This window comes from Procambarus clarkii, chromosome 57, assembly GCF_040958095.1.
Source record: "Procambarus clarkii isolate CNS0578487 chromosome 57, FALCON_Pclarkii_2.0, whole genome shotgun sequence".
Classification (NCBI taxonomy): Eukaryota; Metazoa; Arthropoda; class Malacostraca; order Decapoda; family Cambaridae; genus Procambarus; species Procambarus clarkii.
Genome location: NC_091206.1, coordinates 16,301,071 through 16,327,976, shown reverse-complemented (window position 1 = coordinate 16,327,976; position 26,906 = coordinate 16,301,071). Strand labels below are relative to the sequence as shown.

Genomic DNA, 26,906 nt, shown 5'->3' with positions numbered 1-26,906 from the left:
GTTACTGCCTCCAGAGGGAGTGAGTGAGTAACTTGGGTAAGGTCACCAAAGCCAGCACTGCAGACATGGTTTCCACACCCGAGACTGAAGTCAGAAAATTCATGCCTTTACAAAACTTTTTGACAAAAGGCTACACGATTACCCAAAAACACAAGATGGCTGCCAACTGGGTATGATCCATGTGATCTTCCAGTGACAGCTCCAAAGTGAACATGGAGCCATCACTTGTCCATGTCTTTGGGAGTACCTGCAGCAAACAAGTAATTATCAAAAGAAGGCACCAAACTGGGAAGGCTGTGTAGCACCATCAAATGTGCAGAATCATCAGAGGGCGCTAAATATCACCAAGGATGCCGATACAAGAACAGAAACGCATAAGGTGAACGATATAAAAAATATCCAATTCACCAAGAATTCTATCGAGGTAAAAGTGACTGCGAGGAACGGTCAGAAAGTAAGACACACGCTCGTCCTGGAAGTCGGGACATTCAACAAGGATATGCACGACTGTAAGAGGGACAATGCAATTTGGACAATAAGGAGCAGGACAGCACTCCATTAAGTGACCATGAGTTAAGTGTGTGTGGCCAATACGCAACCTCCCCAGAGCCGTTTCCCATCGCCGGTTACAGTGGTAGGAGGAAGGCCATGAGGACACACGACTTAAGAGTACGCAGTTTGTTGCCAGTAACAGAAGACCAACAATCCTGCCAACGGGTAAGGATGGAGGAATGAATAACTGGATAAAAGTCAGAATGGGGAATACCTTTATGGGAGATGGGATAAGAGCGGACAGCTTCCCTAGCGGCAGCATCCGCACGCAACACCAATATTGCTGGGAACCCAGCAAAACTCAACTGACTTAAATTTACTGGAAATAAGAAACAGCCAATGTCGAATTACCAGGGCCCGACGGTGACTAACCAAATAGGTCACCCAAGCCATAGGGATGCCCGCCAGAAAAACAGATACTGAATGTAGCCTAAACAACCCAGCTACAAAGGGTGTCTGGGATGTGCCATATGAACAAGTCACCCTGGGAAGGGTCACCTTGAGCATATGCAACTCAAAGTGCAAAACTTCGTCCACTAAAGAATGCTTTAAAATAAACAAGTATAGGAACGAAAACCAAGCAAACATGGCCTATGCAGGATAGTCCTAAGGATGGGCGGCACTTTGGCAAGAAGTAATGGGACCCACTGCTCCTTAGCAACCCGAGGAGCACTACCAAGTAAATCAACATCAGGGACAGGACTGAGCAGGAGCCGGCTTGAGGCTCAGGGCCACCTGGTGGCATCAATCAATACTAACAGGTTGGAGGTAGTTTAAAGTTAACTAATAATTTTGAATGAATCATTTGCCTAATTGTTTAGCCATTTCAATGCTCTGTTGTCAATGACCCCTTGCAGTTGTCTATAAAGCTTCACTAACTTTCTGGTTGCTTTCCTGGCGAGGGTGATGTTAATAATCTCCCTGCTGCTATGCATCTGTGAGAGGGGGGCCAGGCTCTGCTTCACATTAGTCCAAACAGGATCCCTGTGACTAACGTGATCAAATATTGGGAAGCAATCTCGTCAAAATAACTTCAGGAGGGCTAAGGGACTCCTCCCAGAAATGGAATTTTGGACCCCAAAAAGTTCACACAGTCTTCAATAGAGCCAAATCTGAATGCCAAATTTATTCATGTCGGTATATCACAAGTAATGTGCTTGGCCTCTTACCGTGGAATATTTACTTCAATGATGATCTACTCATTCTTGAAACTAGCCTATGCTGATGACTGCACTCTAACTTTGCAATATACAAAAGGGGAAATGCCATTTGCTGCAAGCTTCATTAATGATAACTTGCAGCAATTTCTTCTTGCAGTAGGTGATGACAGGTTACATTTGCAGCAGAATAAAACACACAAGAGAGATAGATATTTATTTTAACACATATATGTTCATACTATACTTAAAAAAATATCTCATATTTATTCTAATATTCACATAAGCTATATGGCATCAGATAAAATGAGCACCAATACACAAGCAATTATTCATAGCAGAAATTCTCCACTTCTCAAGACCAGATGTACAGTTCTTCTCATGAATTGTCATACAGTACACACATTTGCTCCCTCCTTAAAAAACCTTCTGTTACATAAATTATGTGTAACCGTATCACACATAAATTATGTGTGATACGGTTACATAAACCATATCACACATAATACGGTTTCTGTCCGCCAATCTTTCCGGTCTTCCTCTCCTCAGTGACATTGAGAATAAACAAAAATGAATTTGCTACAAGTCAGCCTTATGCAACCCCGGCTGGGTGCCTCCTTCATGAACTCTCCTAAATTAATGATATAGTGAAATTTTATCACAAAGTAAGTTACTTAGAAATTTTAATTTCATTTTATCCAGAATAGCATCAGTAATAGAAGAACAAATTTAATTTCAGAATTTTTGTCTTGCACATACCAAGGTTTTCATATTAATTACTTGTGCACTTGAGGGGTTAAGTGGCCACCGGTTGTAGCCAATATAAAACCAAGCCAAAAATGTTTCCCATTGCCTATTTTGGTGATGGGAGGGTGGGGGGGGGATCACTGGGATAGGTCACATTTGATGATATGCAATTTGTTACTGGTAGAAGCTAACAATTGAACTCGTAGAAGCTAACAATTTATCTCTCAAAACAAAGACATTTTTCTACTAATATACTCTATTATGGGATGCATAGACTTCTCTATACCAATTGGTGCATTAACCGAGTCTGCAAATATAATGATTCTTACTGAATATGTTGAAGATTTTCAGCACAAAAAGAAATAGCATGTACAGTAAGTAGTTCTTTTGTGAATTGTACTTCCATCATCTTGCAGGCATCTTCTCCACATAGACATTCGCAAATCCTACCACTTCCGATAATTTTAATTATGTACATTAATACCAGAACATGCGCACAAATTCTGTATATTGCTTTTTGTTGTAATAAATTCTAAACTCTTTCAGATAACTTTTTTTTTTTTACAGACAAGATTTTTCCACAATTGTAAAAGTGGAATTATGAAAGGTTATATCTTTAAGTACTGTATGTCTGAATTTTTGTTAAAATGTGAGCAATATGAGCCTTGACCCTTTTCTTGTTACTGAACTTCAGGTTACTGGTCTCTATAGTCTGCTATTTGGTGCAGCTTTGAAGTTGCCAAGCTCAATCAGTGCCATTTTGTAGATAATATTTATCTTCATATGCATTTTGGTTGATGCTGAGCAAACTAGGCATCCATAGTCTAATTTTCATAGTAATGTATTGATGTACAGAGTTCCCCAACCAGAAAACAGGATGTATTCCATAATTTTTTTGCAAGTTAGCCAAATGTGACTCAAAACCAGATTTCCAATACACTGAATACTATAGATCGGGGATACATTCCCAGACCTTTTTAAGAAACCAACTAACTTTTGTTCTATTTACCTTAAATGAAAGAGTTGCCTTGCTTATCTGACAATGCTTTTTGAAGATTGAAGAGGTCTCATTACATAAAGGAGAGAGCATAAGGTGGCGATTCATTGGTGGCAGAAATTGCTGGGTCATATCCAATGTCACTGGGAACTGTAAGTACTTATTAAAAAGGTCAAGTCCAGACATCCATATAGCACCATCTGTATTACAGAATATTAAAAGGTTCCTGAATATTATTCAGGATGTCGATAAAAAGAGGTGAAAGACAAGATGAATAATACCAAAATATAGATGAAGTCACAATAACGTGGCTGAAAATGTTGACCAAACCACACACTATAAAGTGAAGAGACGACGACGTTTTGGTCCATGACTCAATGGAAATGGGAGAGCAAAATTTACATTCCTGAAAATTAGGACATTATATGGGAAGGTGCACAACTGGTATTGGGACAATGCAGTTCCAACAGTAATATGTAGGTTTGTTTCATTAACCACGAGTTAATCATGTCTCCAATACACACCTAGCAAAGAAAAGGTTCTGATGTCTGTTTTGGCCACAGGAATTGGTCGCACTGGATAATACAGTACTGTAGTGTAGTATATCCAAACCCCACATAAAAAAATTAAGAACTCAGTGACATTTCAGTCTATCCTGGACCATTGTCCAGGACAGACTGAACTACTGTTTCTTCATTTTCTCGTGTGTGGTTTGAATATCATTATCTTCAGCCATGTTAATGTGACTCATTGTCTGCACTGTAGTGAGTGCAATTTGCTACTCATAATAGCTACCACTCTCTCTCTCTCTCTCCAAAGGTTGCTATAAGGTATGAATTTTGAGTAAGAAATTTCCTCCTGGAAGATAGAGGGAGGAAAGAATGTCCTCTTAACAGCAGCATCTAAGAGTTTACTTTCAACACCAATGAATCACATTTTGTTTCATTAAACTTGACTTCAAACACACACACACATTCCTGTACATTAAAAAATAGCAGAGAAAGGTCAGAAATAGTGTAAAAATATTATGGAGACATAAGACTACAGGTAGTCTTAAAATATAATTGTTCCTCATTGTGGATTTTCTTTAGGATTAGGATTGGTAGCTAGATCCTCTGTTGCTGCCTTTATGCATTCATTAGAGCAGAAGAGCCAATTTTTAGACATCTTGAATCGCTTCCCTAGAAGGGGGTCCTTGCAAGAATAACATCGGAAGCAATGCGGGTTTGCGTGATAAAAGTATCCTCGATGGCCACAACGATTCTCTTCTGGTGGTATTTTCTCCTCACACGTTTCGCACATCTGAAACAACAAAAATTAATCACGTATTCTGTACAGCACCATCTAAAAGGCAACTAAAAGAACTTATGAATAAGCTACTCTAATGTTGGAAATGTAGACAAGTATCCAAAAGATAAAAAATATCTTACATTCTAAAATGGATAGATTTTATGTACTGAAGAAATGCTCTCGACTACACTTGAAAATTAACAATGACATGTTATGAATTAACAATGAATATGTTAGTACACTGTGCATATTCAAGAACCTTTGCACCAGCACCAGGCCAAGCAAGAAAAATACTAGAGCCTGTCCATGTCTTAATAAAATGTATAGAAATTCAATAATTAAAACGGTATACTGTACAACCTTAGCTAAACAAGCCATGTAGCATGGAAGGCAGTATGGGTATCCATCTTTGTCTGGCACATATCGCTGTCCTGCCATGGGAGTATCACACACATTGCAGCAGAAATGTTGAATATGCCAATCAAAACCATCTGCTCGAGTCCAAGAATTTCCAAAGATGAGCTGCAGGAAAACCCAATTAATTTTCCACTATTTCACACCAGTACAGTCAATCAAATAAGATAACAGTAGTATACTGGATGGAAGTTTTAAGACATATTGTAATTACAGGGAAGTTATTGATGGAAGTACAACAGATTTTTTTAATAATGTTAAAATTCTTAAAGTTTACAGTAGTCTCATAAAATTATTACAATAATATACACAGCTAGGTTAGGTGTTTGCTATACAAACATTTGCAGAAATCCTTTTTCAATTCTAATGGGATAAATTTAGCAAAATGAGATACAATATTATCTTGTGAAATTTCTCTCCGCAGCTATTACTTTCATTCATATTTTACTTTTAACATCCTTCTGTTATATACACCAACAAAATTTTAAGCTAGTCTAAATATATACTGTATATCTCACTCTCGGCTAAAAGAACTGTACCATCTGAATACATCAAATATGAGATACTGCAACTACTTGTATTAGGCCTATATACTAAGCTAATACTACTATAATATTCTTACCTTGACCTCACTCATGACTCCATTCATGTATATATTGAACTCGAAGGTAATTACATACATAATATTAAACCACTCACTCACTGACCACTGACAAGAACTACTTCCTTCTAATACAACTTATGTTGCTAACTTGGGCATCCTTATCACTCTCCAAAATCTTTCAATGTTAATTTTGTAATTTTTTTTTTAAATCAATAAAGTTACCTCACAATGTTTTCCATGGCTCCTTAACAAGCTTCAAATGCAATTATCTGGTCTACACACATCCTCTTCAACTATAGAACAACCTGCCTTGTCCATTGCTCACCAATTTCCCATTATCAGGGACATGATGTCTGTTAGGCTTTAGAATGTGACCCACAAACCCCACAAGTCAACTAACTCCTAGATATCCTTTACACCTAGATGAACCAGTAATTCCAGCTATCATCATACTATCATGCAAGAGGAGCCACACATCTATGGATCATCCAAAAAAATCAGCAGACTTCTAGATGTTACTACTGCTCGGCTTAGACTCGGTTACAAGTATCTCTGGGAATTCTCTATCTGCTGATGTAGACCTGACCAAATGTAAAATGCGTCAACAAAATTATTCGCACACCCTCCGTCACTATGTGATGGAGTGCGAAAAGATACGTGAATTTAGAGACAATTCTATAACCAATGTTCCAGCGATGTGTCAATATTTAATTCAAAATGATCTGCTACCAGAAATTTTAGCTAAATATCCCCAGTTTGCTAACTGTAGGTAGGAACCGAGTGATTGTAACCTATCCACCGCTGCCCACTGGATGGGGGGCGGTGTGCAGGACAAACATATAAATTGTGACACTAGCTCTCCACATGTCAGTTGCTTAATTTAGAACCTGTACTTGAGGTCGATCTCGAACCCATTGTTGATGTGACGACTTATATTGAATTTTGTAACTAGCTCATCAAGATTGTAACTTGCTTAGCTAAATGAATTGTGGGGTTCAGTCCCTGAGCCCATTATGTACCTCTGTAACCCTTTCCACTACCACCCACAAGATGGGTATGGGGTGCATAATAAATGAACTAAACTAACTAAACTAGATGAACAGACATAAGGGTGTAAGGAAATGTGCTCAAACATCTTACCCTACTCAGAACTCAAATTCAGGACAATCACTTGTGTGCAACCCATTACACTACAAATTCCAATCACTATCTTGTCATACAATTTGCCTATTACACTTAGTACAGTAATTCCTTAATCATTCTTTCATTCATTACAATCCCACAAAATTTTACACGACAGTGCAGTCATGAATTCCAATCATCTGACAAATTCTTGATATTCATTCCATTTTCCAGCTGTATTTGATCACCTCTTAGCATACTTTACTAATATCTCCAGCTTTCCCACATTTCAAGAGAAAAATGTAATGAAGTTGAGATTCACTAATTATTGAATTTGATAAATCATTACAGTACACTAAATCGATTCCATAAAAGATAAATTTACTATAAAATTAATGAAATACAGTACTAATACAAAAAATTACTAGCACATACCTCGTCACAAGATTTACATCTAGGCATGTCTGCAGCATCTGTAAAATGCCGTCCACAAAACACTTTGCCATCTTTGTAGAAATAAATAAGGTCTGCCAGCAGCTCTTTACATGTGTAGCAGCAGAAGCAGGCTGGGTGCCAGCACTGTGAGCAAAATATAAATTATCAATTTTGAGCAGATAAAACTTTTTTTTTTTTTTTTGATATATATACTGTACAAGAGTTGTTACATTCTTGTACAGCCACTAGTACGCGTAGTGTTTCGGCCAGGTCCCTGGAATACGACCCCCACCGCGAAGAATTGTTTTTACAACCAAGTACTCATTTTACTGTTGAGTTAAACAGAGGCTACAGTTAAGGATTTGCGCCCAGTAAATCCTCCCCGGCCAGGATACAATCCCATGAGAAAGCGCTCGCGGAACACCAGGTGAGTGTCTTACCACTACACCACGGAGACTGAAATTAAATACCTGCTGCCACTCGTACTGTTATATCTGGTTCATTCTTTAAGAATAAAAGTTTACTGGATAATGTTATTTATCGGCACCAGAGGAATTAAACTTACAATTAGGAATACAGTAAGTGTAAATTACCAGTATTTCATGTGATAATGCTTTATTTTCAAAAAATAAATAAAATTAAAAAAAAGTTAACAGTACCTGCAAATCATTTACTGCAATGTATAAATTTCATATTAATTGAACAAATAAAAACTACATTACTACTAAAATATATATACTGTACAGCATTTCATAACAGTTTCAGACTGACTGAATGACTGACAATGCTAGCCAGTCAGTCTGGCTAGAGCAAAAGGAGAAAAGGAGTAAAAGGTCCCACCCATTAACTAATAGAACAGTTTAGTACATAAAACACATGAATCAATACATACCTTGTCTATCCCTGCTCTTTCACAGAAAATAGCCACATCACCAACATTCATGGGAAGACTGCAATATTGACAGGTGAGCTTGCTTTTCTGAGGCACATTACTGCTCTTCATGCGAGAACCAATAACTTGGCTCTCGCCAGGAAAGAGCACAGTCACATCAGTCCCGGGTGCTAATGACATCCCACCTTTGAATATTTAATGAAAAGATATAAATGTTCACCATTGAAAATTAGATTTAAAATATACAGTACTGTGATTTATAAGAATATGCATGTTGATTGGATTATATTGAATACATGAAATACATACAAATAAGAAACATTAATCTTTAAAAGTAGAAGGTATGTGAAGCAAAGTTTTTAAAGCGAAGACAAGTATTGAGACTTCTGAAATACAGCCGACTCGACATCAATGTCTGGGTATGACTGGGCGAAGGGGAAAAGGAAAAAAAGCAAGTAGCCAATAAGAAAGTATTTCTAACCTATTGCCTATATAAATGAGTTAGGAATAATTATATATATGAAGAACAGCAGAGGAATCAAATTTTGAATAAGGAATAATAGGCAATAGCCAGAACAATCTATTCCATAAATTCATTAAAGGCCAAATTAAAGGGTAAGAACAAAATACAAAAGGTAAATTTGACAATTGTTTTCCAACAAAGAAGTGAGAGGCAATCAATGCTAAGTTCCAGTGTGTCAGGGAACCTGACTTTATGAAGCCACACTTATTGTTACCTTGACATAGTAAAACATCTAAACTATTGGGACCGACTAAAGAACCTAAATCTGTATTCTCTTGAGCGCAGGCGGGAAAAATACATAATAATTTACACGTGGAAAATATTAGAGGGGCTGGTCCCAAACCTGCACACAGAAATAACACCACATGAGACCAGGAGGCATGGCAGAATATGCAGAATACCCCCGCTGAAGAGCAGAGGTGCAACAGGTAGTCTGAGAGAGAACTCTATCAACATCAGATGCCCAAAACTGTTCAACATGTTTCCACTACACATAAGGGGCATAACTGGCCAACCCCTCACAGTGTTCAAGAAAGAATTTGATAAACACCTCCAAAGGATACCTGATCAACCAGGCTGTGATTCATATGTCAGCCTGTGAGCAGCCGCGTCCAATAGCCTGGTTGACCAGTCTAGCAACGAGGAGGCCTGGTCGATGACCGGGCCGCGGGAACGCTAAGCTCCGAAACCACCTCAAGGTAAGGTACAGTAGAATTTTTCCCAGGTCTAAAGAGGAAAAATGAAACGGCTAACTAAATATTGCAAGCATTGTGCCAGTACTGTTCATGTATATAAAAAAGGGGGCATAGAGAGGCCCCATTATATTACAGGCCATAATTACTACAAAAGTAGCAGTTGAAATATTAGAAAAAGCAATCAGGATAAAATTTGAAGAAGATTTGGAAAACTACACAAGTGAGATATACTGAACTAACAATAACAAGCCCAAGAACACACACCTTAGTTTTATGATTGCAATTAAAGTCAGTATAACTTATGATCTACTAAGGATCATAAGGTAACTTGACAAAAGCAAACTACAGTGTTGTAAAGTGAATAAATTTGAATTTAAGGAAGAGGCCTACTGTATCAACAAAATAAAGTAAATTGATAACTAGTACAAAACCAAGTTCAAACATTGCTGAACCATGAATGAAATTACGAATCTGTGAATCTGTCAAATTAATAAATTGGAGAAACTTTCATAGCATATTAATATTAATAATGGGGTTCTCACCTGTCATTGTGTCCAAACGAGCCCCATAAGGAGCCTGCACAGCTTCTACAGAAGTTATGTTCCCATTTTTGGCATTCATCTGCTGCTGTGGCACCCTGCTTTGGTTAGCCATGGTATTCTGAGTGCCTCCAATATTCCCCATAATGTAGGGAACACCAGCTTCTTGACCAGAAAGATGATGTGTTGGCTCTGATACACCAATATTGTAGTCATGAATAGTTGTCTCTTTAGTGGGATTATAAAACTGCTGACCTTGTCTGGCTGGCACATATCCTTCCTGACCAAGCCCTTGATCCTGGTTAACAGGAACATAACCTATCTGTCCTGGTCTGAGGTCTTGTTTACCTGTCATGTAGCCTTCCTGGCCTGGCAACAGGCCTTCATTATCTGCAACATAGCCTTCCTGACCTGGCAGGAGACCTTGTGTACCTGGCACATAACCCTTTTGGCCAGGTGAGAGGCCATGTTTGCTTAACCCATAAGTCTCTTGGCCTGGTATCAGGCCACATTTACCTGGTTCCGACGTACCCATATAGTAACCATGAATTGTGGTCTCCTTGCTAGGTGTGTAAGGTTGTTGACCTGTAGTGTTTATATATCCTCCTTTGTTAGCCATGTAACCTCTCTCGACTGGCAGGCCCTTATTAATATACTCGTCCGATAAGGGGACTTGTTTATGCGGCACACAGGTATCCTGGCCTTCATCACCAATTGTATAACTGTGATGACTAGGCACATTGTCATGTTGACCAGGTTTATTACTTTTCTGACCTGGGGTAAAAGCCTTACTGCCCAGTATATTGTTATTAAACTGACTAGAACTATTACCAAGCTGACCCTGTCCTAAATACGGCTGACTAAGAATATTATCAGTGCCAGGTGTGGCACCTCGTCCTGAAATCCCTCTCTGAAAAGAATGAACTTGAATTAGTACAAAAAATTAAAGCTCATTTTGATATATATATATATTTTTATACCTGTATATATATACAGTATAAATACTGTATATAAAATTTTAATACATGTACAGTGGTACCTCCGTTTTTTTATTTAATCCGTTCCCAGAGACGGTTCATAAATCAAAAATTCATAAACCGAAACAAAATTTCCCATAAGAAATAATGTAAATTGAATTAACGTGTTTCACACCCTCAAAAATAGTAACAATAACCCATTTTATACATACTACTACTTATATTTTGCACTACAGTATGTACAAGTATAATCTTATCTTTAATAAGGACTCTTGTTGGCATATGGAAAACGGTGAGGAGGGCGGGGCAGGAGGAGGAGAGGTGTCAGTGTTTTGGTAGGCAAGTCCCCTTCCATTATAACATCAGGCAATGATATTTCTGGGGGTACTCTCTCTCTCTCTCTCTCTCTCCTACATTTTGTAGACATACCACTAGGACCTGGTTGTGGCTCACTACTTGCTTGTCACCGACACTTGGCTCACTGACACTCGTTTTTCCCTACATTTTAACACTTTTCTGTAGTGAGACATCACATTCATTCACTATGAATGATCTTTTGTTTTTCCTCTATTGTCATCCTCACAACTATTTTCTTAGGTTGAACTTTACCACTGACTTTTTTAGGACCCATGGCGTGATATATAATAGTTACTTTTATGTTCAGAAACCAAAGAAGCACAAAAACAATCAAATTCTTCACAAAGAATTCAGTCGTGATCGTCATTAGGCGGAAGATACTGGTAAACTAGGAACCACGTGCTCGGTCGACCTATACGTGTATCAACAAACTCGCCACGCGAGGCAAAGCTCGTATACCGAGTTGAATTTTACAAAGAAATTGAGCTTGTAAACTGAAAAATTCGTAACTATGGGCATTCGACAACCGAGGTTCCACTGTACAAAGAACAGAGCAACCTTAAAAATATTTATTGTACTGTAAAAGCGCTCCAATTTAGATTTCAGTAACTAAAATCTAAATTGTAAACTGGATGAATTCACATTTTAGTTTTGACCTTTTTGATCTCTTAAACCAATTTGGAATTCAGGTTAAATTATGTCAAACGAGAAACCTGAATAAATTTGAATTTGTTAATTTTTGGACATTCTTGGTAAAAAAAGTCAACTAACTTGAATGGGGAGTGGGCCCCATATGATTTGGATTACTGAAAATTGGTAGTATACAAGTTTATATCTCAATACTGTACCTGCATTGTATTATAAGAATGCATGACAGTAATAAATGCATAACGATAATGAATGCATGACAGTAACTACGAGATTTTAACTTACCTTCTGATCACCATCAATATTCAGGTCAGAGAATCCAGTTGCAACTCTATCCAAATGTTGGTCAGCACCAATACCTCCCACAGGTCTAGATGTCTGAGGAGCAACTCCATACAGCTTACTGTTAGCTACACTGCTAAAATCTCCAATCATCTCTCCTATAAATTTATCACGCAGACTGGACCTTTTATTATCAGGTTGTCCAACAGGTTGCCTATAATATTGGTCATCGACATAAGGCAAGTTTTTATTTCGAAGTATATAGTTGTCAGGTGCGAGTCCATATACTGAATTATCTCCAGTGGTAGCATCTGGGCGATAACCAATATCTTCATTATTCTCACCGTCTCTTCCAGACCCTTGCCAAACATTCTTCATCGGGTGCTGACCCAATAAAGGCTGTGCCATTGACTTAGCTGGGGCACCAGCAATTTCTTGGACCAAACCCTGCCCAGCTACTTGGGTCTTGATACGTTCAAGGAAAGCATGGAAACACTGTAGCTCTTCAGCAGGCATATTGTCACATCTTTGAGCCTCATCCATATCATAAAGGGGAATTTGCTGTTCCAGTTGCCTACGACGCTCTTTAGCTGCCTGTAAAAATAAGAACAAAATATAAATATATTCATTACAAATTAGTTTAAAAATCAATTCTTGTACTCAAAGAATACAGTTTAAATGAATAAATCTCATACAAAACCACACTCCACAAATCACTGTTTATTGCATTTTTGTACCGAATTTTTTGTGTACTGTGCACATCATTACATTCATTTTTGCATGTTTTTTTTTTTTGCTAAGTGAAAAATAGATAAAATTTTTGACAAAGTGTGAGCATTAAACTTCCAGCATATTTGAACAAAACTCCAAATACAGAACTGTAAGGCAGTGGTTCCCTAACCTAGTTTTCCCAGTTGCCCACATCATGGCATAGCCAGTGCATGAACCTGAAGTGTCCCAGCCTGCATCTTAACTGTTTTGAGATTGGCAAGGCCATTTATATATGAATCCTCCTTTACGCCTTGGATATCTCAACATTCCAGAACATCCTTTCAATTTGTCAGCTCAAAATAAAGAAAATGTGGCAACAAGAAGCAAAGCCAAGAGGAATCATATTGTGATGCCAAATATAAAGAAAAATTGAGGTAGAAGTACAGTATGCTTGTAGTAGCAACAGTAGTGGATGCCTGATAGTCTAGCCACTGATAGTTTGAGGGAAGTGTTGGTGGCTGCTTATGACTGAGGAGAGAGAACTTGTGGTGTAGCTGTGGTAGCAATTAGTCTGACCCACAACTAATAAGGGAGGAAAGTGTTGACAGTGGGTTGCCTGGCCACAAATGACTAAGGAATCAGTGTTTTGAGATGGCATCCAGCATGGCCCTCAACCCAATGACACCGACACAGTTTATTTTATTATTTATTCTATCGTTCATGATCAACATGCAAGGAACAATACTTTAACCACTGCACTGCGCAAAGCGCCTTTAGGCGCTCAGAGAGTTGTGCTTTTTGTTTTTTAATTTGGCTATATTTTAATGTTTTTTAATGTTTTCATTACTATTTGTGTTTTGAAATGGAAATAGTTGACATTGGAAACATTTTGACATTAAATTTACCTGAACATTTGTAAAAATAACAAAAATATGTCCATGTCAATTGCACCAAGACGTTTTTGCCGAAAATAGGTGAGCAGTGCAAGGGTTAAAGCTGAAGACATGCCCTAGGTGAAAAAAAGGGTTATGGAAAACTTGATCAGTAGATACAGTTCAATGCTGATAAATGTAAGGTTGTGAACCTAGAAAATAAAAGTGTTACAATATCAGTCCTTAATCCTGATCTGAAACTCTTCCTTGACAAATGTAATAGAACCCATAGTCACTACACCAGAAATACCTCTCTCTTTGATATCCCCAGTCAAACTAAATCTGTATATATGCTATGCTAAAGGGACCTAGTCTATGGATCTCGCTCCTTAACGAATTAAAAAGCTGTCCAAACCTATGCCTTAATCAAAAGTAAAACCAAAAGTATCTAATTTTATCTACATAATTTCCAACCTAGTGCTTCAAACTCACACTGTATGTAGTGCTACCCACTCCCCCCAATACTAGTGCCTACGACATGCAACTTCCCCATTGTAATCAATGCTATCATCTTATATTATGACTGTTGTGTTGAATGCAAATTTTACTACAATGTACCTAAAATTAATCCTTAAATTATGCTACAATGTACCTGTTGACAATTCTCGAATTTAAAGGAATGTACCTATTAATATTCTTCAAATTTTCTTACTATGTACCTGTTTAATTTATTAACATTCTTCAAATTTTTGTACATATTACCTACTTAAAATTATCTGTTAGATTAAGGAACCTGCCCGAAACCGCTATGCGTTTTAGTTGTTTTTAGAAGAATGTAAAAATATCAATCCTATGTACTCTCATAAACCCAATGTACCTTATATATGGGTCATGATTAGTAAGGATCTTAAGGCAAAAAAATATGCTGTACTGTGTAAATAATCAAAATAAGGCAAATAAGAGAAATTACAAACGTAAACAAAGCAAAATCTTCAGAATCCCAAGAAAGCATGAAACACATCTTGCCTCTGATCCAGCAACTGGTCTCTTCTCAGGGGGAAGGAGAGCCATGTAACGGGCAGCAAGACTCTTCTCAACATTAGGTGGAACCCAGTCAAATTTGAGCTTCTCTGTCTTCCCTGTCTCTTCATTGACAATATCCAAGTGATTTTCTGAAAGTAAAATTCTCATATGAAGGAGAGAACAGGTACTTAAATTTAATGGAAGTGCTTAACACACTTAAAAAGTTTCAAGCAGTATATGACAAAGAATGCTGGGAAGATGTGAAGCCATGAGTGTAGCTCTCAATGTAACTACACTTGGGTAATTACACACACAAGCACATTAAAAAGAACTTTTTTAGTGTCAGTATTTAACAAATGGAATGCACTAGGAAGTGAAATGGTGGAGGCAAACTCCATATATAGTTTCAAAAGTAGATATGATAAGAGCCATTCTGACTTAATGCCCTGGTCTAATGAATTGCATATTAGCCCGATAGCCCCAGGGAGCCGAAGGTGCTCCCCAGAGAAATAAAGGTTTCAAGACATTCATGGGTCCTAAATCATGTGCCAGTATAAATCCCATTTATTCTTAAAACCAATATAAAATACACAATAGGATAAGCCTTATGAGTGGAGAGAAATTCATTTAACATTTTCAAAAATTATAATTTTTGCTAGTATTAATTATGCCTACACTTTAATCCATTATGTATCTTCATATAGCTTTATATGTACAGTATAAAAATGAACTTACAAATGGGAAAACTACAATAAAATACTGAAGCCTTACCATGACAATACTCTAGTTCCTCTTTCTTCGTGCGTGGTGGTCGGTCAAATAGCTTGCCAATTACTATTCGTCCAATGTCTTCATCGTCATCCTCAACTTCATGGTCATCTTTCCCACATCGACAGTTCATGCAGATTTTTCTATAAATCAAGGTAAAGCACATAACCAAAATCATGAGAAAGCAATTACAAGTAATTTTAATTCAGACGAACAATCCTTCTCCATCAACATTTTCATTATTTTAAACTTACAAACAAAAATTTAATTTGACAATCGTTAATTCGTTAGTAATCTAAAATGAGTAAAACAGTATTTAAAGTGTTATGAAGAATTAAAATTCTAAGATAAAAGTAGCTTTAATACAAGTCGCTTAACTTGAGAAAACCCCAGCCTGCCATCCTGAACATGCACACAGTCAGGTAAAATGTGATTAGCTCTGGACCTGGGAATCCTCGGTAGGTGTCAGCACTGCTGCCTTCTGACATAAAACCTGTCATGCTGGTAAACAAGCAGTTATGAAGCTTCACTCGGTAAAGCAATCACTAGAGCATTTAAGGCTCTGCAGATGTGCCTGATGATTGCGGAGTGTGCTTTTCTAGTGCCTCTTAAGTGTTTTCTATGACCCCGAAGGCAATTTTAGAAATATCTCTGCAGCACTTATTTACCTGAATTTACCCAATGGTCACTATCTCTCTAGTGGCCTTGATGAGGACAGGAAGATGGTGTCTTGTGAAAACTCCCCCTTTTTGTGCTGATGATTTTATCCACCTGGATTTTGAATTGCAACAATGTTTCGGTGTTTATGGCCTTGACGGGTAGGAAGTTCCATGTTACCTCTTGAATGAAAAAGTATCTCTTGATTTTAGTCCTACAGTGTGTTCGTTGAGCTTGAAGCTGTTGCTCCTTGTATGTGTTAAAGCTGACTTTTTAAAGAAGTCTAGATCAATATCCTTGAAATTGTTCAGCACAGTATTATAGAAGTTTCGATGAGATCAGCCCCGACATGTCTGGTTTGAAGTGTTGTTAGCCCTGTGGCCCTCAACCATTCCTGGTATGCGAGTCAACTTAGTTCTGGGATAAGTTTTTGTCGCCTAGTGTTATGCCCAAGAGTCAAGTCAGCTTGACTTCATACATCTTATCTATGACAACAGATTCTTAACTTAGGGAATAACCAAATACGACAGCTCTGAAAATATCTACACATTTTGGTCACTTGAGAAGTTAAAGATAAAAGGCCCATTAATACTAACCTCCAGAAGTGAAGTTCAAATCCTGGACATTTATCTCCACATTTATTACACTTGGCTCCAGCTCCTAAATCATGTGCCAGTCGTGGTTTTCTTTTCCTTCTATTTTCTATGTCGAAAATATATGGGTTTGGCCTCACACTAGTACTGATTTCTTCCGACATTGTGACAGTATCTGTTGTTTCTGTAGAATAAACAAAGTAAATATAAATAGCAACATAGATGACTGTAAACAGCATGGACTAAAATGCCTTTTACCTGATTTATCAGGATAACCAACTTTCTTAAAAACTGAAAATACATATTGACCATTCCTTATTACCCACAGTCTGAGCCAGGCTCAATGTTTACAATCTAGTTTGGTAGTTACCTAATTACCCTTAAACAACTGCAAGCTCTCTTATCAACATAGAGACAAATGCAGTTCTTAAAATTCCACCATTTGGATTGATTGTACAGTACATTCAAATATAATTTAAGTCTTTCCAACATGTATGCAGCTAATATCCAGGTGTCGGGCTTCTGGTAGTCCAATAGAATGTTGGTGCCTCATTACTTGATGGATGTCCATTGACCTTGCCCATGCTGTGTTGTACTTGGGCATTTAATAATCATTTAAATTGTAGCTGGTGGTGTTCTGCACCACTCTCTCCACCTGGCCATTCTTCTCCCACAGGTAAACCCAGTCTGAATTGTCAGAGTTACAAATAAACTTCAGAAGATACTAAAGAGACCCCTACCAGAAATCAAACATTGAATGTAATTAAACATCCTTTTCTGGCGGGCCACCAGTAACTCCATCTCCTTCCCGGCGGGGGTTAAGGGGTCGGAGGGTTTGGCACGAGTGGCTCCAGAGTTAGGTAGCAGCCTGGCCAGAACATAAGGTAATCTGGACTGACACCTGTTGGTGGTCACACACATCAAGATTAGAACAGTTACCCCACATCACAGATGGTTTGCCTTGTTTTCATTGGAGTGCTTCAATTTAAGAGGGAGCCTGATGGCCGAGTTGACAGCACTCGGGGTTCGTAGTCCTAGGGGTCCGAGTTCGATCCCCGGCGGAAGGCGAAAACAAATGGGCAGAGTTTCTTTCACCTTAATTTTACTGCTGTTACCTAGCAGCAAATAGGTACCTGGGAGTTAGACAGCTGATACTGGCTGCTTCCTGGGGATGTGTGTGTGAAAATTAGGATTAAGGACTTGCCCGAAATGCAATGCATGCTAGTGGCTGTACAAGAATGTAAGAACTCTTGTATATATAAATAAAAAATAAATAAAAGTTTCGTTAAGCAGTTGTTTTTCTTGTTGTGCTTATGCTTTCTGGTGAATTTTTGCCCCAGTTTTGGTAGCTAATCTCTGATCCCTTGCTTTCCTTGCCTGATGGAGCGAGCCAGATTCTAGTCCTGGCTCCTTGTAGGTGATGGTTAGGTCTCCGAGGCCTCATGAGTTGAGTTAAGGATTGAGCGATTACAGAGTTAGGCTCAAAGAGATACTTATGGGTACCTCCTAGAAATGTAACAATTATTCTGCAAACTATAATATTTAGGAATGTTTTAATATTAACTAAATGTTTCAAACAAACATTACTATAATATGGCCTATTTTGCAGGAACTGAACTCTGCATAAAATGGAATAAAAATAAATACAGTATGTAAACTACCTTTGAAAGAAAGCAGTCACAACAATATTACTAAATGTTTATATTTTACAGCTGCCACGTGAATCCCCTGAATATTAGTGGAACTGCCTTTTCCCTTCACCTTCAATGCCTCTGCACTGGAAGTCTACATCTACACTAGCCCAGTTGAGTCATCAGTCCTGCCACCTCTCCATACCCTCCAGGGCCTGGCACGGCCTGGTACGACTCAGACAAGCCGGGCGCCTCTGCTGACCGGTAGTTTGCCCCCACAAACAAGCAGTTAGCCGCCTTCAACTGGCAGTGGTGCAGCTCAACAACAAGGCGCCGCCAGTCACAACGAGCAGTTTGCTAATTGACAAGATGTCCACCATGCGTTGACACTGGATGAGTCATCACCGTCGGACTATATAAAGGGCACTGCCTCCCTGGAGAGCCAGTCTCTCCCTTAGTGCTCTAGATCACCTTCGTGTCTCACCCATCGTCCGCCTCCAGCCAACATTGTGTGACTGATGCCACGGTGGTATGGTAGCTGTCTTCAGTACACCAGTATATCTTAATGCTTTTATTCATTGCTTATAGTTTATTTTTACATTTAAGGTCATACTAACTTGTTAACCTTTGCATTACATGACAGCCAAGTACTGTCATGTGTCATTTTTGTTCATTACTATTTCAGTAAATTGTTTAATTATTTATTTGATGATTTTCATTTGTTTCCACCTGCGACTTACACACTGCAAGGCCAATAGCAGCATTTTTTTTATTTGTGTGAGGAAGAGCCATACCATTATAGCTGTCATACCATTCAGTATAGCTGCAATACCACAACCCATCACACAGTACAATACTAACTTGGGTTATCTTTTGACACTGAAGATGTGAAATGAACTTGAATACTATACAGTATATTACAGTACAGGGGTAAAGATATTTGATAAGGAAGACTTCTTTTACAATAGCCACTAACACTGTCAACTACTGACACTAAAAGTGAGCCACTGTGAATCTTCCTATCATTCCTTATCTGATAGCGCACATCCACTAGCTTAAGGAAAACACTATTCTAATAGGACACTTAATACAGTACGGTATTTATAAAAGCTTCTAAATACAAATGAATTATAGTAAAATTATTTGTAGCTAAATGTTTTGGAGAAATTTAATACATAGCTTACTAATCAATACAGTTAAGTTCAATGTTCATTGTAAATGTTATACTGTATATATATAAAACAATAAATAAAAATTTATTGCATCTGAATGAGCGAGGTATCACCAGTTTCTTGGCTTATGCCTATGAAAAGTATATCTCACCAGCATTCAAAATCCCCATGTTCAGTGCCACATATGTCAACTAGTGAGCATTAACTTTTGATTTGTATATGCAATGGTAGCATGGTAGAAACAATGGGCAGAGTTTCTTTCTTCCTATGCCCCTGTTACCTAGCAGTAAAATAGGTACCTGGGTGTTAGTCAGCTGTCACAGGCTGCTTCCTGGGGGTGGAGACCTGGTCGCGGACCAGGCCGCAGGGACACTAAAGCCCTGAAATCATCTCAAGATAACCTCAAGATATGGTGCAGTGTATGAAATGCACTGGTGTATTTTCCAGGTAATTTGACGAGTGTTAATTTTTGCATCCAGAGTATGACAATTTGTTTTCCATGCCAACTCCAAATGTCATACTGTATTACATCTAATATTATTATTCCTAGGTGTCTTACTGGTCTGTCAACCTGAGGTTTGGGGATCTTACTTTATTGCCTGACAAGAATAGAAAAAAAAAGAACGTCTTTCGTCTAACGATCAAAATATTATTTTCTTTATGATTCTCGTAGAGCATGCATATGGATATAAAAAATATGGGTCACACATTTTTTTCTCAAAAATATGTATATCTAATATGTTAATATCTACCATATTAACATATAATACAACGTACATGTGGGATATATTGTACTGTATGTAAATACTTGGGTAATTTTTTGACACCTTGTTGTACAGTTAACTTCATTTTGATTCACAATTGGGGATCTCGGGTTCGATTTCCAGACAGAACAGAAATGGTTGGGGCACATTTTCATTCATACAATGCCTCTGTTTACCTTGCAATAAATAGGTACCCAGGAGTTTTCTTAGGTAAGGACTTGCCCGAAACGCTGCGCGTACTAGTGGCTTTACAAGATTGTAATTACCATATTATGTATCCTCACAATCCCAATGTACCTTCTTGTATATATATAAATAAAATAAAAATAAAATAAGTTGAGCAACTGTTGGGTTGCATCCTGGGGAGGCTCAGTAGTTTGAGCTTGGGAGAGATCGTTATAGGCTTTATGTATGTATGTATAGTAGGCATCCTTTATGGATACATACATACATGAAGTACACATGTATACATATATACATGAAGTACGTATGTATACATGCACACAGTACTTCATACACAGGCTTCCTGTTCCTGACAAAATAAATTAAAATAAGAGGATTTTTTAACCGGTGTTGCTCAGAGACCACCAACTGCCCAAAATATGGGAACTTTACCCTGTCAATAAGATGCAACAACAAATTTTTAACTGTAACAGTACAATAATATCCGGCCCTCAAGTCATTTTCCACTGGCCCTTTGACTGACTTGAAAGAATCATAAAAGAAAAGAAATATACTTGTTCCAATTACTGTACTGTATACACAAATTTCATCCCCTTGTAATTTACAAATTATCACTTGACAGGAAAGAACAAATCAAACTATTTCCTATGTTTGACCTAACGACACTGCTCAATTTTTTAATGTACCAAATGTGAAGTTTGTGAGCTTAAAGCTCCTAAATTATTTTCATACATATAACAAAATGTTTTGTTCACTTTTCTTTATGTAAGTGCTTAGTAAAATATATGGAAGTAAATAATAATAAATAAATGTTTATTTAGGTAAGGTACATACATACATAGATTTTACAAAGATTGATCGATTTATAGATAGAGCTAGTACATACAATGCCTAAAGCCACTATTACGCAAAACGTTTCGGGCATTTTTATGCCCGAAAATGCCCTTATTCAATATTTTTTTTTTCTATGTTTAAGGTCCATAGTAAAAACTTGGAAATAAATTTGGTACAATACAATACTATATTACAAAAAAAAATTATTTCTATGGACTGTGTAAGTGCTCAGCAAATAAAATAAATTGGAAAACACGTACTGTACTGTACATATCTACTGTTAATTTCAGTTTCGTAATCTACCGTGTGTGAAAATAATAGAAGAACCCTAGTGTTGGCGAGCCTCTACAACATTAGAGTACAAGGGCTGCACTCTGGTGTGTGGAATATTGCCTCTATACACTTACTTTTATTATTAATCACATTGAATACTAATATTTATTATTAAGATAACCAATATTAAATTATTTATTTTCCAAGTATTATTTTTAATATAACATTTACTGTATTTATTCAATTGTATTTATATATCCTGAACTGATGATCTCACTGCTATGGTTACCTTGAGGTTACCTTGAGGTGCTTCCGGGGCTTAGCGTCCCCGCGGCCCGGTCGTCGACCAGGCCTCCTGGTTGCCGGACTGATCAACCAGGCTGTTGGACGCGGCTGCTCACAGCCTGAAGTATGAATCACAGCCTGGTGGATCAGGTATCCTTTGGAGGAGGTGCCAGAGGAATTATATAATTCAGAATTATACATGATGATACTTTAACCAGCCATTTTTTTTCACTTAATAGGACAGGAAATCAGTAGAACCCCTCCCCCCCCCAAGCCAACTACTGACCCATCCCAGGGTACAACCCACAACAGTTGCCTAACTCCCAGGTACCAATATACAGCTAGGTGAACAGAGGCATGAGGGTGAGAGGAAACATGCCCAACTGTTTGTCCTGCCCAGAGATTAGACCCAGCATTCTTTTATCCAGTAATTTAACCCAAGTAATATATTTAAATACGTTCACATTGAGATATTAAATTAGCATTCTTGTTGAAGGCTAATCCGGGTCCAGCCTGAGCTAGGCCTACGGCCTACCTGGAACCCTCTGAGTGGAAACCAAAAGTTGTCATAGGGTCTTAGCCGAGTGAAGTGATCTCTAAGCACAGCGGGAAGACATGGGGAAGTAGGGGAAGTAAGGAAAGTGGTGGGTAAGTGAAGGGCAGAGACGAGACTATTTACTGTGTGGGGTGGCCCCACCCACCTGTCAGGATCAGCTGGGTCAACCCTCCTAATAACATGCGTTTACTCACCACTGCTGCCTTCCTAGCTAATATTGCTGTGTGTGTGTGTGTTCTGTGTTAATATCAATCATCAGTCGACTCGTCTCGGGGAGTTAGAGGTGGAGTATGGCGAGACTCAGAGACTTAAACACGCACAACAACAAGAGGAGTCTGCGCCCTGAGCCTGATGGCGGAGGTGCCACCCGCTGCCCACAAACTTATCTTCAACGGCATTCTTCACCATTAATAACACCTTTACCAAGGAGTAGATTAATTTAGACTTTATCTCAACTTATAATAATATGAAGAGCAAGTCAAGATGGAGCAAGAAAGAGGCTCTGTAATAATTCTTAAATAACTCAATCTGGGACAAGCAAACTTAAGTATAGACGAGTAAATTTATTTGTTAAAGGAGGATCTGTGGGGTTCGAACATCCGTAATGAAAATAAAAGAAAACCTAATTTTGCCGCTATAAAAGTATTTGAAAGTACTTAAAACTTTATTTTACGGATTATATATCTGCTGTTAACTATATGAAATAAATTCCGAATGCGTGACGTCATTATGCATTGGGGTTAACAGAAGTGTATGATAAATTTTGTAGATAAAAGTTTCGTTATCTAAAGATAATGGTCACATGCTTTTCAGATAACAATATTTTCCCTGTGTATTATCGATGATAGTCAATAGTACCCAATTTACGTTGCCATTGAAATTGAAATTGAAATTGAAATAAGTTTATTGAGGTAAAATACACACAAAGGGATGAGGTAGCTCAAGCTATTCTCACCCCATTCAGTACAACGTGTTAATATATACATAGACACACATCACAAATAAACATATTACCAAACATTCTGAGAGGTAAACATATACATTTCCTCTGGCATTAAGATATCTAGAGCAAAGCACAAGGGGATCCTTGTGTAGAGTGCGAAAATTAACTTACAACCCGTCCTCGACTCAAGTCCATTACATCCAGCGGTCGACTCCACAGACGAATTCATAGATTTAACATGCTGTTCATTCAAAACGGGAATGTTCTCAAATATAAATTAATTATATAATACATTAGCATATTGTGCATGTATAGGCATAGGCTAGGAGTTTAGGTTCTGTTGGCGATTATTTGTATTTGTAGTAAGTGGGTGAAGCATTTATATCGTTGTGGTTCCAACAAAATTCGTCAGTGGAGCATTTGTTCCGGAAGTGTTCGAACGAAATCAGTTGTGAGTCGTGTATAACCCAGCCCGTCCTCCAAACAAAGATCCAAAAGTGATTCCATGCACCCGCCAAACCCCCTGTTTATGAATGAAAAACGGTTTACACACGACTCACAACTGCTGACGTTCGAACATATCCGGAACAAGTGCTTCACTGACGAATTTTGTTCGAATCACAACGCTATAAATGCTTCACCCACGTACTACAAATACAAATAATCGCCAACAGAACCTAAACACCTAATCTATGCCTATATATGCACAATATGCTAATATATTATGATATTATTTTATATTTGAGAACATTCCCGTTTTGAATGAACAGCATGTTAAAATTTCTGAATGCGTCTGTGGGGTCGACCGCTGGATGTAATGAACTTGAATCGAGGACGGGTTGTGTATAAACCATTTTTCATTCATAAGCAGAGGGTTTGGCGGGTGCACGGACTCACTTTTGGGTCTTTGTTTGGAGGACGGGCTGAACTTTTAATATTCGTGCCCGAAACAGTTACAAAGTTCCAAGTACCACAAACTATTTGGTCCAAAATCAGTGGACCCTCTCATCCCTCTAATGAGAGATCCAACATCACTCTTACTACTTAGAGAAAAACTGATTAGTGCTGTTTATAGGCGGGAAAGTGTTGCCAACGCACCTGCGGGCAACCAATATGCAAGCTGGTTGAGTAGAAATGTTACCAATCTCATTAAACTAAATATTCCTATTATATATCATTGGCACTAGCCAATGATATTCTATTATATCTGCACCCTGAAATACAAGTGTCTTAATATTACATCTCAATCAGCAAAAAGAACAAGGAAAACCCAGCACTCCTGAAAGCAGCAACACTTGAAACCACTGATTTCTTTATAAATAACTTACGGCCTCACGAGCACTATGCTTACGCTGATGGGTCTCTTCAAATGTCAACAGGTCGCACTGCAGCAGCCTGTAGAATATACAAAGACAACATATTCAGACAGACCACAAGTGTGAGACTGAATGACTGGCTTAGCTCCACACATGCAGAATTATCTGCACTACAACTGGCCACTAACGCGCTGAAGAACAGTGGAGGAATAATTTTCTGTGTTCACAAGTCAGTTCTTCAGGCCCTTAAAACCTCAACATGCAAAATAGATACTAGGAGTGTTGTAACATACATTATAAACAACATTAGTTATGCACAGAGCAAGAGTTTCAGAGTCTCATTTGTATAGATACCATCTCACATAGGTGTTGTCCAGCATGATGACACAGACAAGGCAGCTAAAACTGCATGTGATAGCCTGAAATTGAGTTGGATATGGGCATTCCAATCTCTGCTGTAAAAGCCGCAATATTTCAGGAAATTAGGGAAGACAGAAGAGCAATCACTGACACACAAAGGCCAGAAAGCATGAGTATAAAGAGCTATGGCATGTTTAGTATCGAGAATTATATGTACGGGCAGCATAAAATATCCACTAAACAGTGTGACAATTGTAATTGCCAGAATTAGGCTGGGATATCGATATCTATGGCAGGTAGGCTGCAGGTAATGAATCCCCCAATGGTGAACATTCCAATTAAATACTATATGAACAAGAGCTGGGACATACTCTCCAACACTATAATTGCCCTGTTATCTAGTGATTTCAGACCAAATGGTATGAGGTACTTTGAGCTCTGTAATTACTTCACACATTCAGGAATATAGAAGACATTCTTGTGCTGTTCCCAGATTTTGCTAGTGGAAGCTAATAGATCAATCTTACATTTCATGTTCTCTCCTGATTCCATGAATGACTGGCCGTCCTGTGAGGTGGGGATGTTGGATGAGCTTGTAGCTGGTTTTTATCAACACTGTGTGTGGTCCTTCATACAGAATACGGAAGCAGCACATTGCTGTGTATACCTAAGCTTGTTAAACAAAAAAATATATATGCTCGTCATTAAGTGTTGACGAGTGTGTTTTATAGCTAGTCTAGACTAAACGCGGGCTCACCATAGCCCGTGCTACTTGGAACTTTTTGTTCCAGGTAGCGAATCTTAAACAACAACAACTAGACTAACTCCTTGACGTGCACGTGCTCGGATTTAAACTTCTGGGATTAAACTTGCCAACACGAAGGAATTATCGCTATTGAAGTCTTCATTTAAAAGGAATTAACATATTTATGGCTGACAGTAAATTCTTTTTTCCGATAAAGATAACATGTTATGCAGATATTTGCTCCAGCGGTTTATTGTTAGTTTTGTTATAATATTTGGAACAGCCCAATATATCTTTTTATGTATTAAAATCCCAAAACATATGAGATTAAATGTTCTCAAAGTATCAGAATAACAGACACGCAATAATAATACAAAGTAATACAATTATTTTATTATTGCTATTGCTATTATTTTAAAATTTTAATATGAAACAGATTTGTATAGAGAAAAAATTATTTTACGAATACTAAATTTGGTAATAAGTACGCAAGTAAATGAGTTTAAGCTAACTCTTACGACACTATGCCGAGTACGTTCAAGCCTAGCACCATGACGTTAGTTGAGTTCATTTATTATGCACCCCATACCCATCCTGTGGACGGTAGTGGAAAAGGTTGCAGAAGCACATAATTGGGCTCAAGGACTGAACCCCAAAATTCGTTTAGTTAAGCAAGTTGTAGTATTGATAAGCAATAGTTACAAAATTTAATGTGTAGTGTGATGTCAACAAATATTTGGTTCGAGATCGAATGCAAGTACATAGTGTCTAAGCTAAGCAACTTACATATGTGGTGAGCTAGTTACATATATTGATGTGTTTACCCTGCCCCATCCAGTGGGCAGAGGTGGAAAGGTTACAATCACCCACATTTACTACCTGCCGTTAGCAAGCTGGGAATACTTGGTTAACATTTCTGGTAGTGGGTCATTGTGACTGAAATATTTACACATTTCTTGAATACTTGTTGGAGAACTCTCTCTAAATTC

The 26,906-nt window shown here is 38.0% G+C and overlaps 2 protein-coding genes across 3 annotated transcripts in view; one reads left to right on the top strand and one right to left on the bottom strand.

The window, feature by feature from the left end:
• The window catches only part of LOC138353359 (serotransferrin-1-like), a 30,316-nt gene extending 11,126 nt beyond the window's left edge, over positions 1-19,190 (top strand). The window contains exon 7 of the mRNA XM_069306355.1: positions 18,568-19,190. Within this exon, the coding sequence (XP_069162456.1) occupies positions 18,568-18,594 (27 nt within the window). The 3' untranslated portion in view covers positions 18,595-19,190. The remainder of the gene's footprint in view (positions 1-18,567) is intronic.
• Positions 1,913-22,910, bottom strand: LOC123744999 (Testin). 2 transcript variants are annotated; one of them, XM_045725245.2, is made up of 10 exons: positions 22,748-22,910; positions 16,859-17,039; positions 15,609-15,748; positions 14,841-14,986; positions 12,235-12,825; positions 9,971-10,877; positions 8,211-8,395; positions 7,319-7,462; positions 5,104-5,265; positions 1,913-4,755 (listed from the first exon to the last, which is right to left on the bottom strand). In XM_045725245.2, the coding sequence occupies exons 2-10, from the start codon at positions 17,017-17,019 to the stop codon at positions 4,525-4,527; spliced, it is 2,667 nt and encodes an 888-aa protein (XP_045581201.2). In that variant the 5' UTR covers positions 17,020-17,039; positions 22,748-22,910; the 3' UTR covers positions 1,913-4,524. The 2 variants fall into 2 exon arrangements, with proteins under 2 accessions (XP_045581201.2, XP_045581202.2); XM_045725246.2 differs by lacking the exon at positions 22,748-22,910 and adding an exon at positions 19,348-19,497.
• Positions 22,911-26,906: the final 3,996 nt, after the last annotated feature.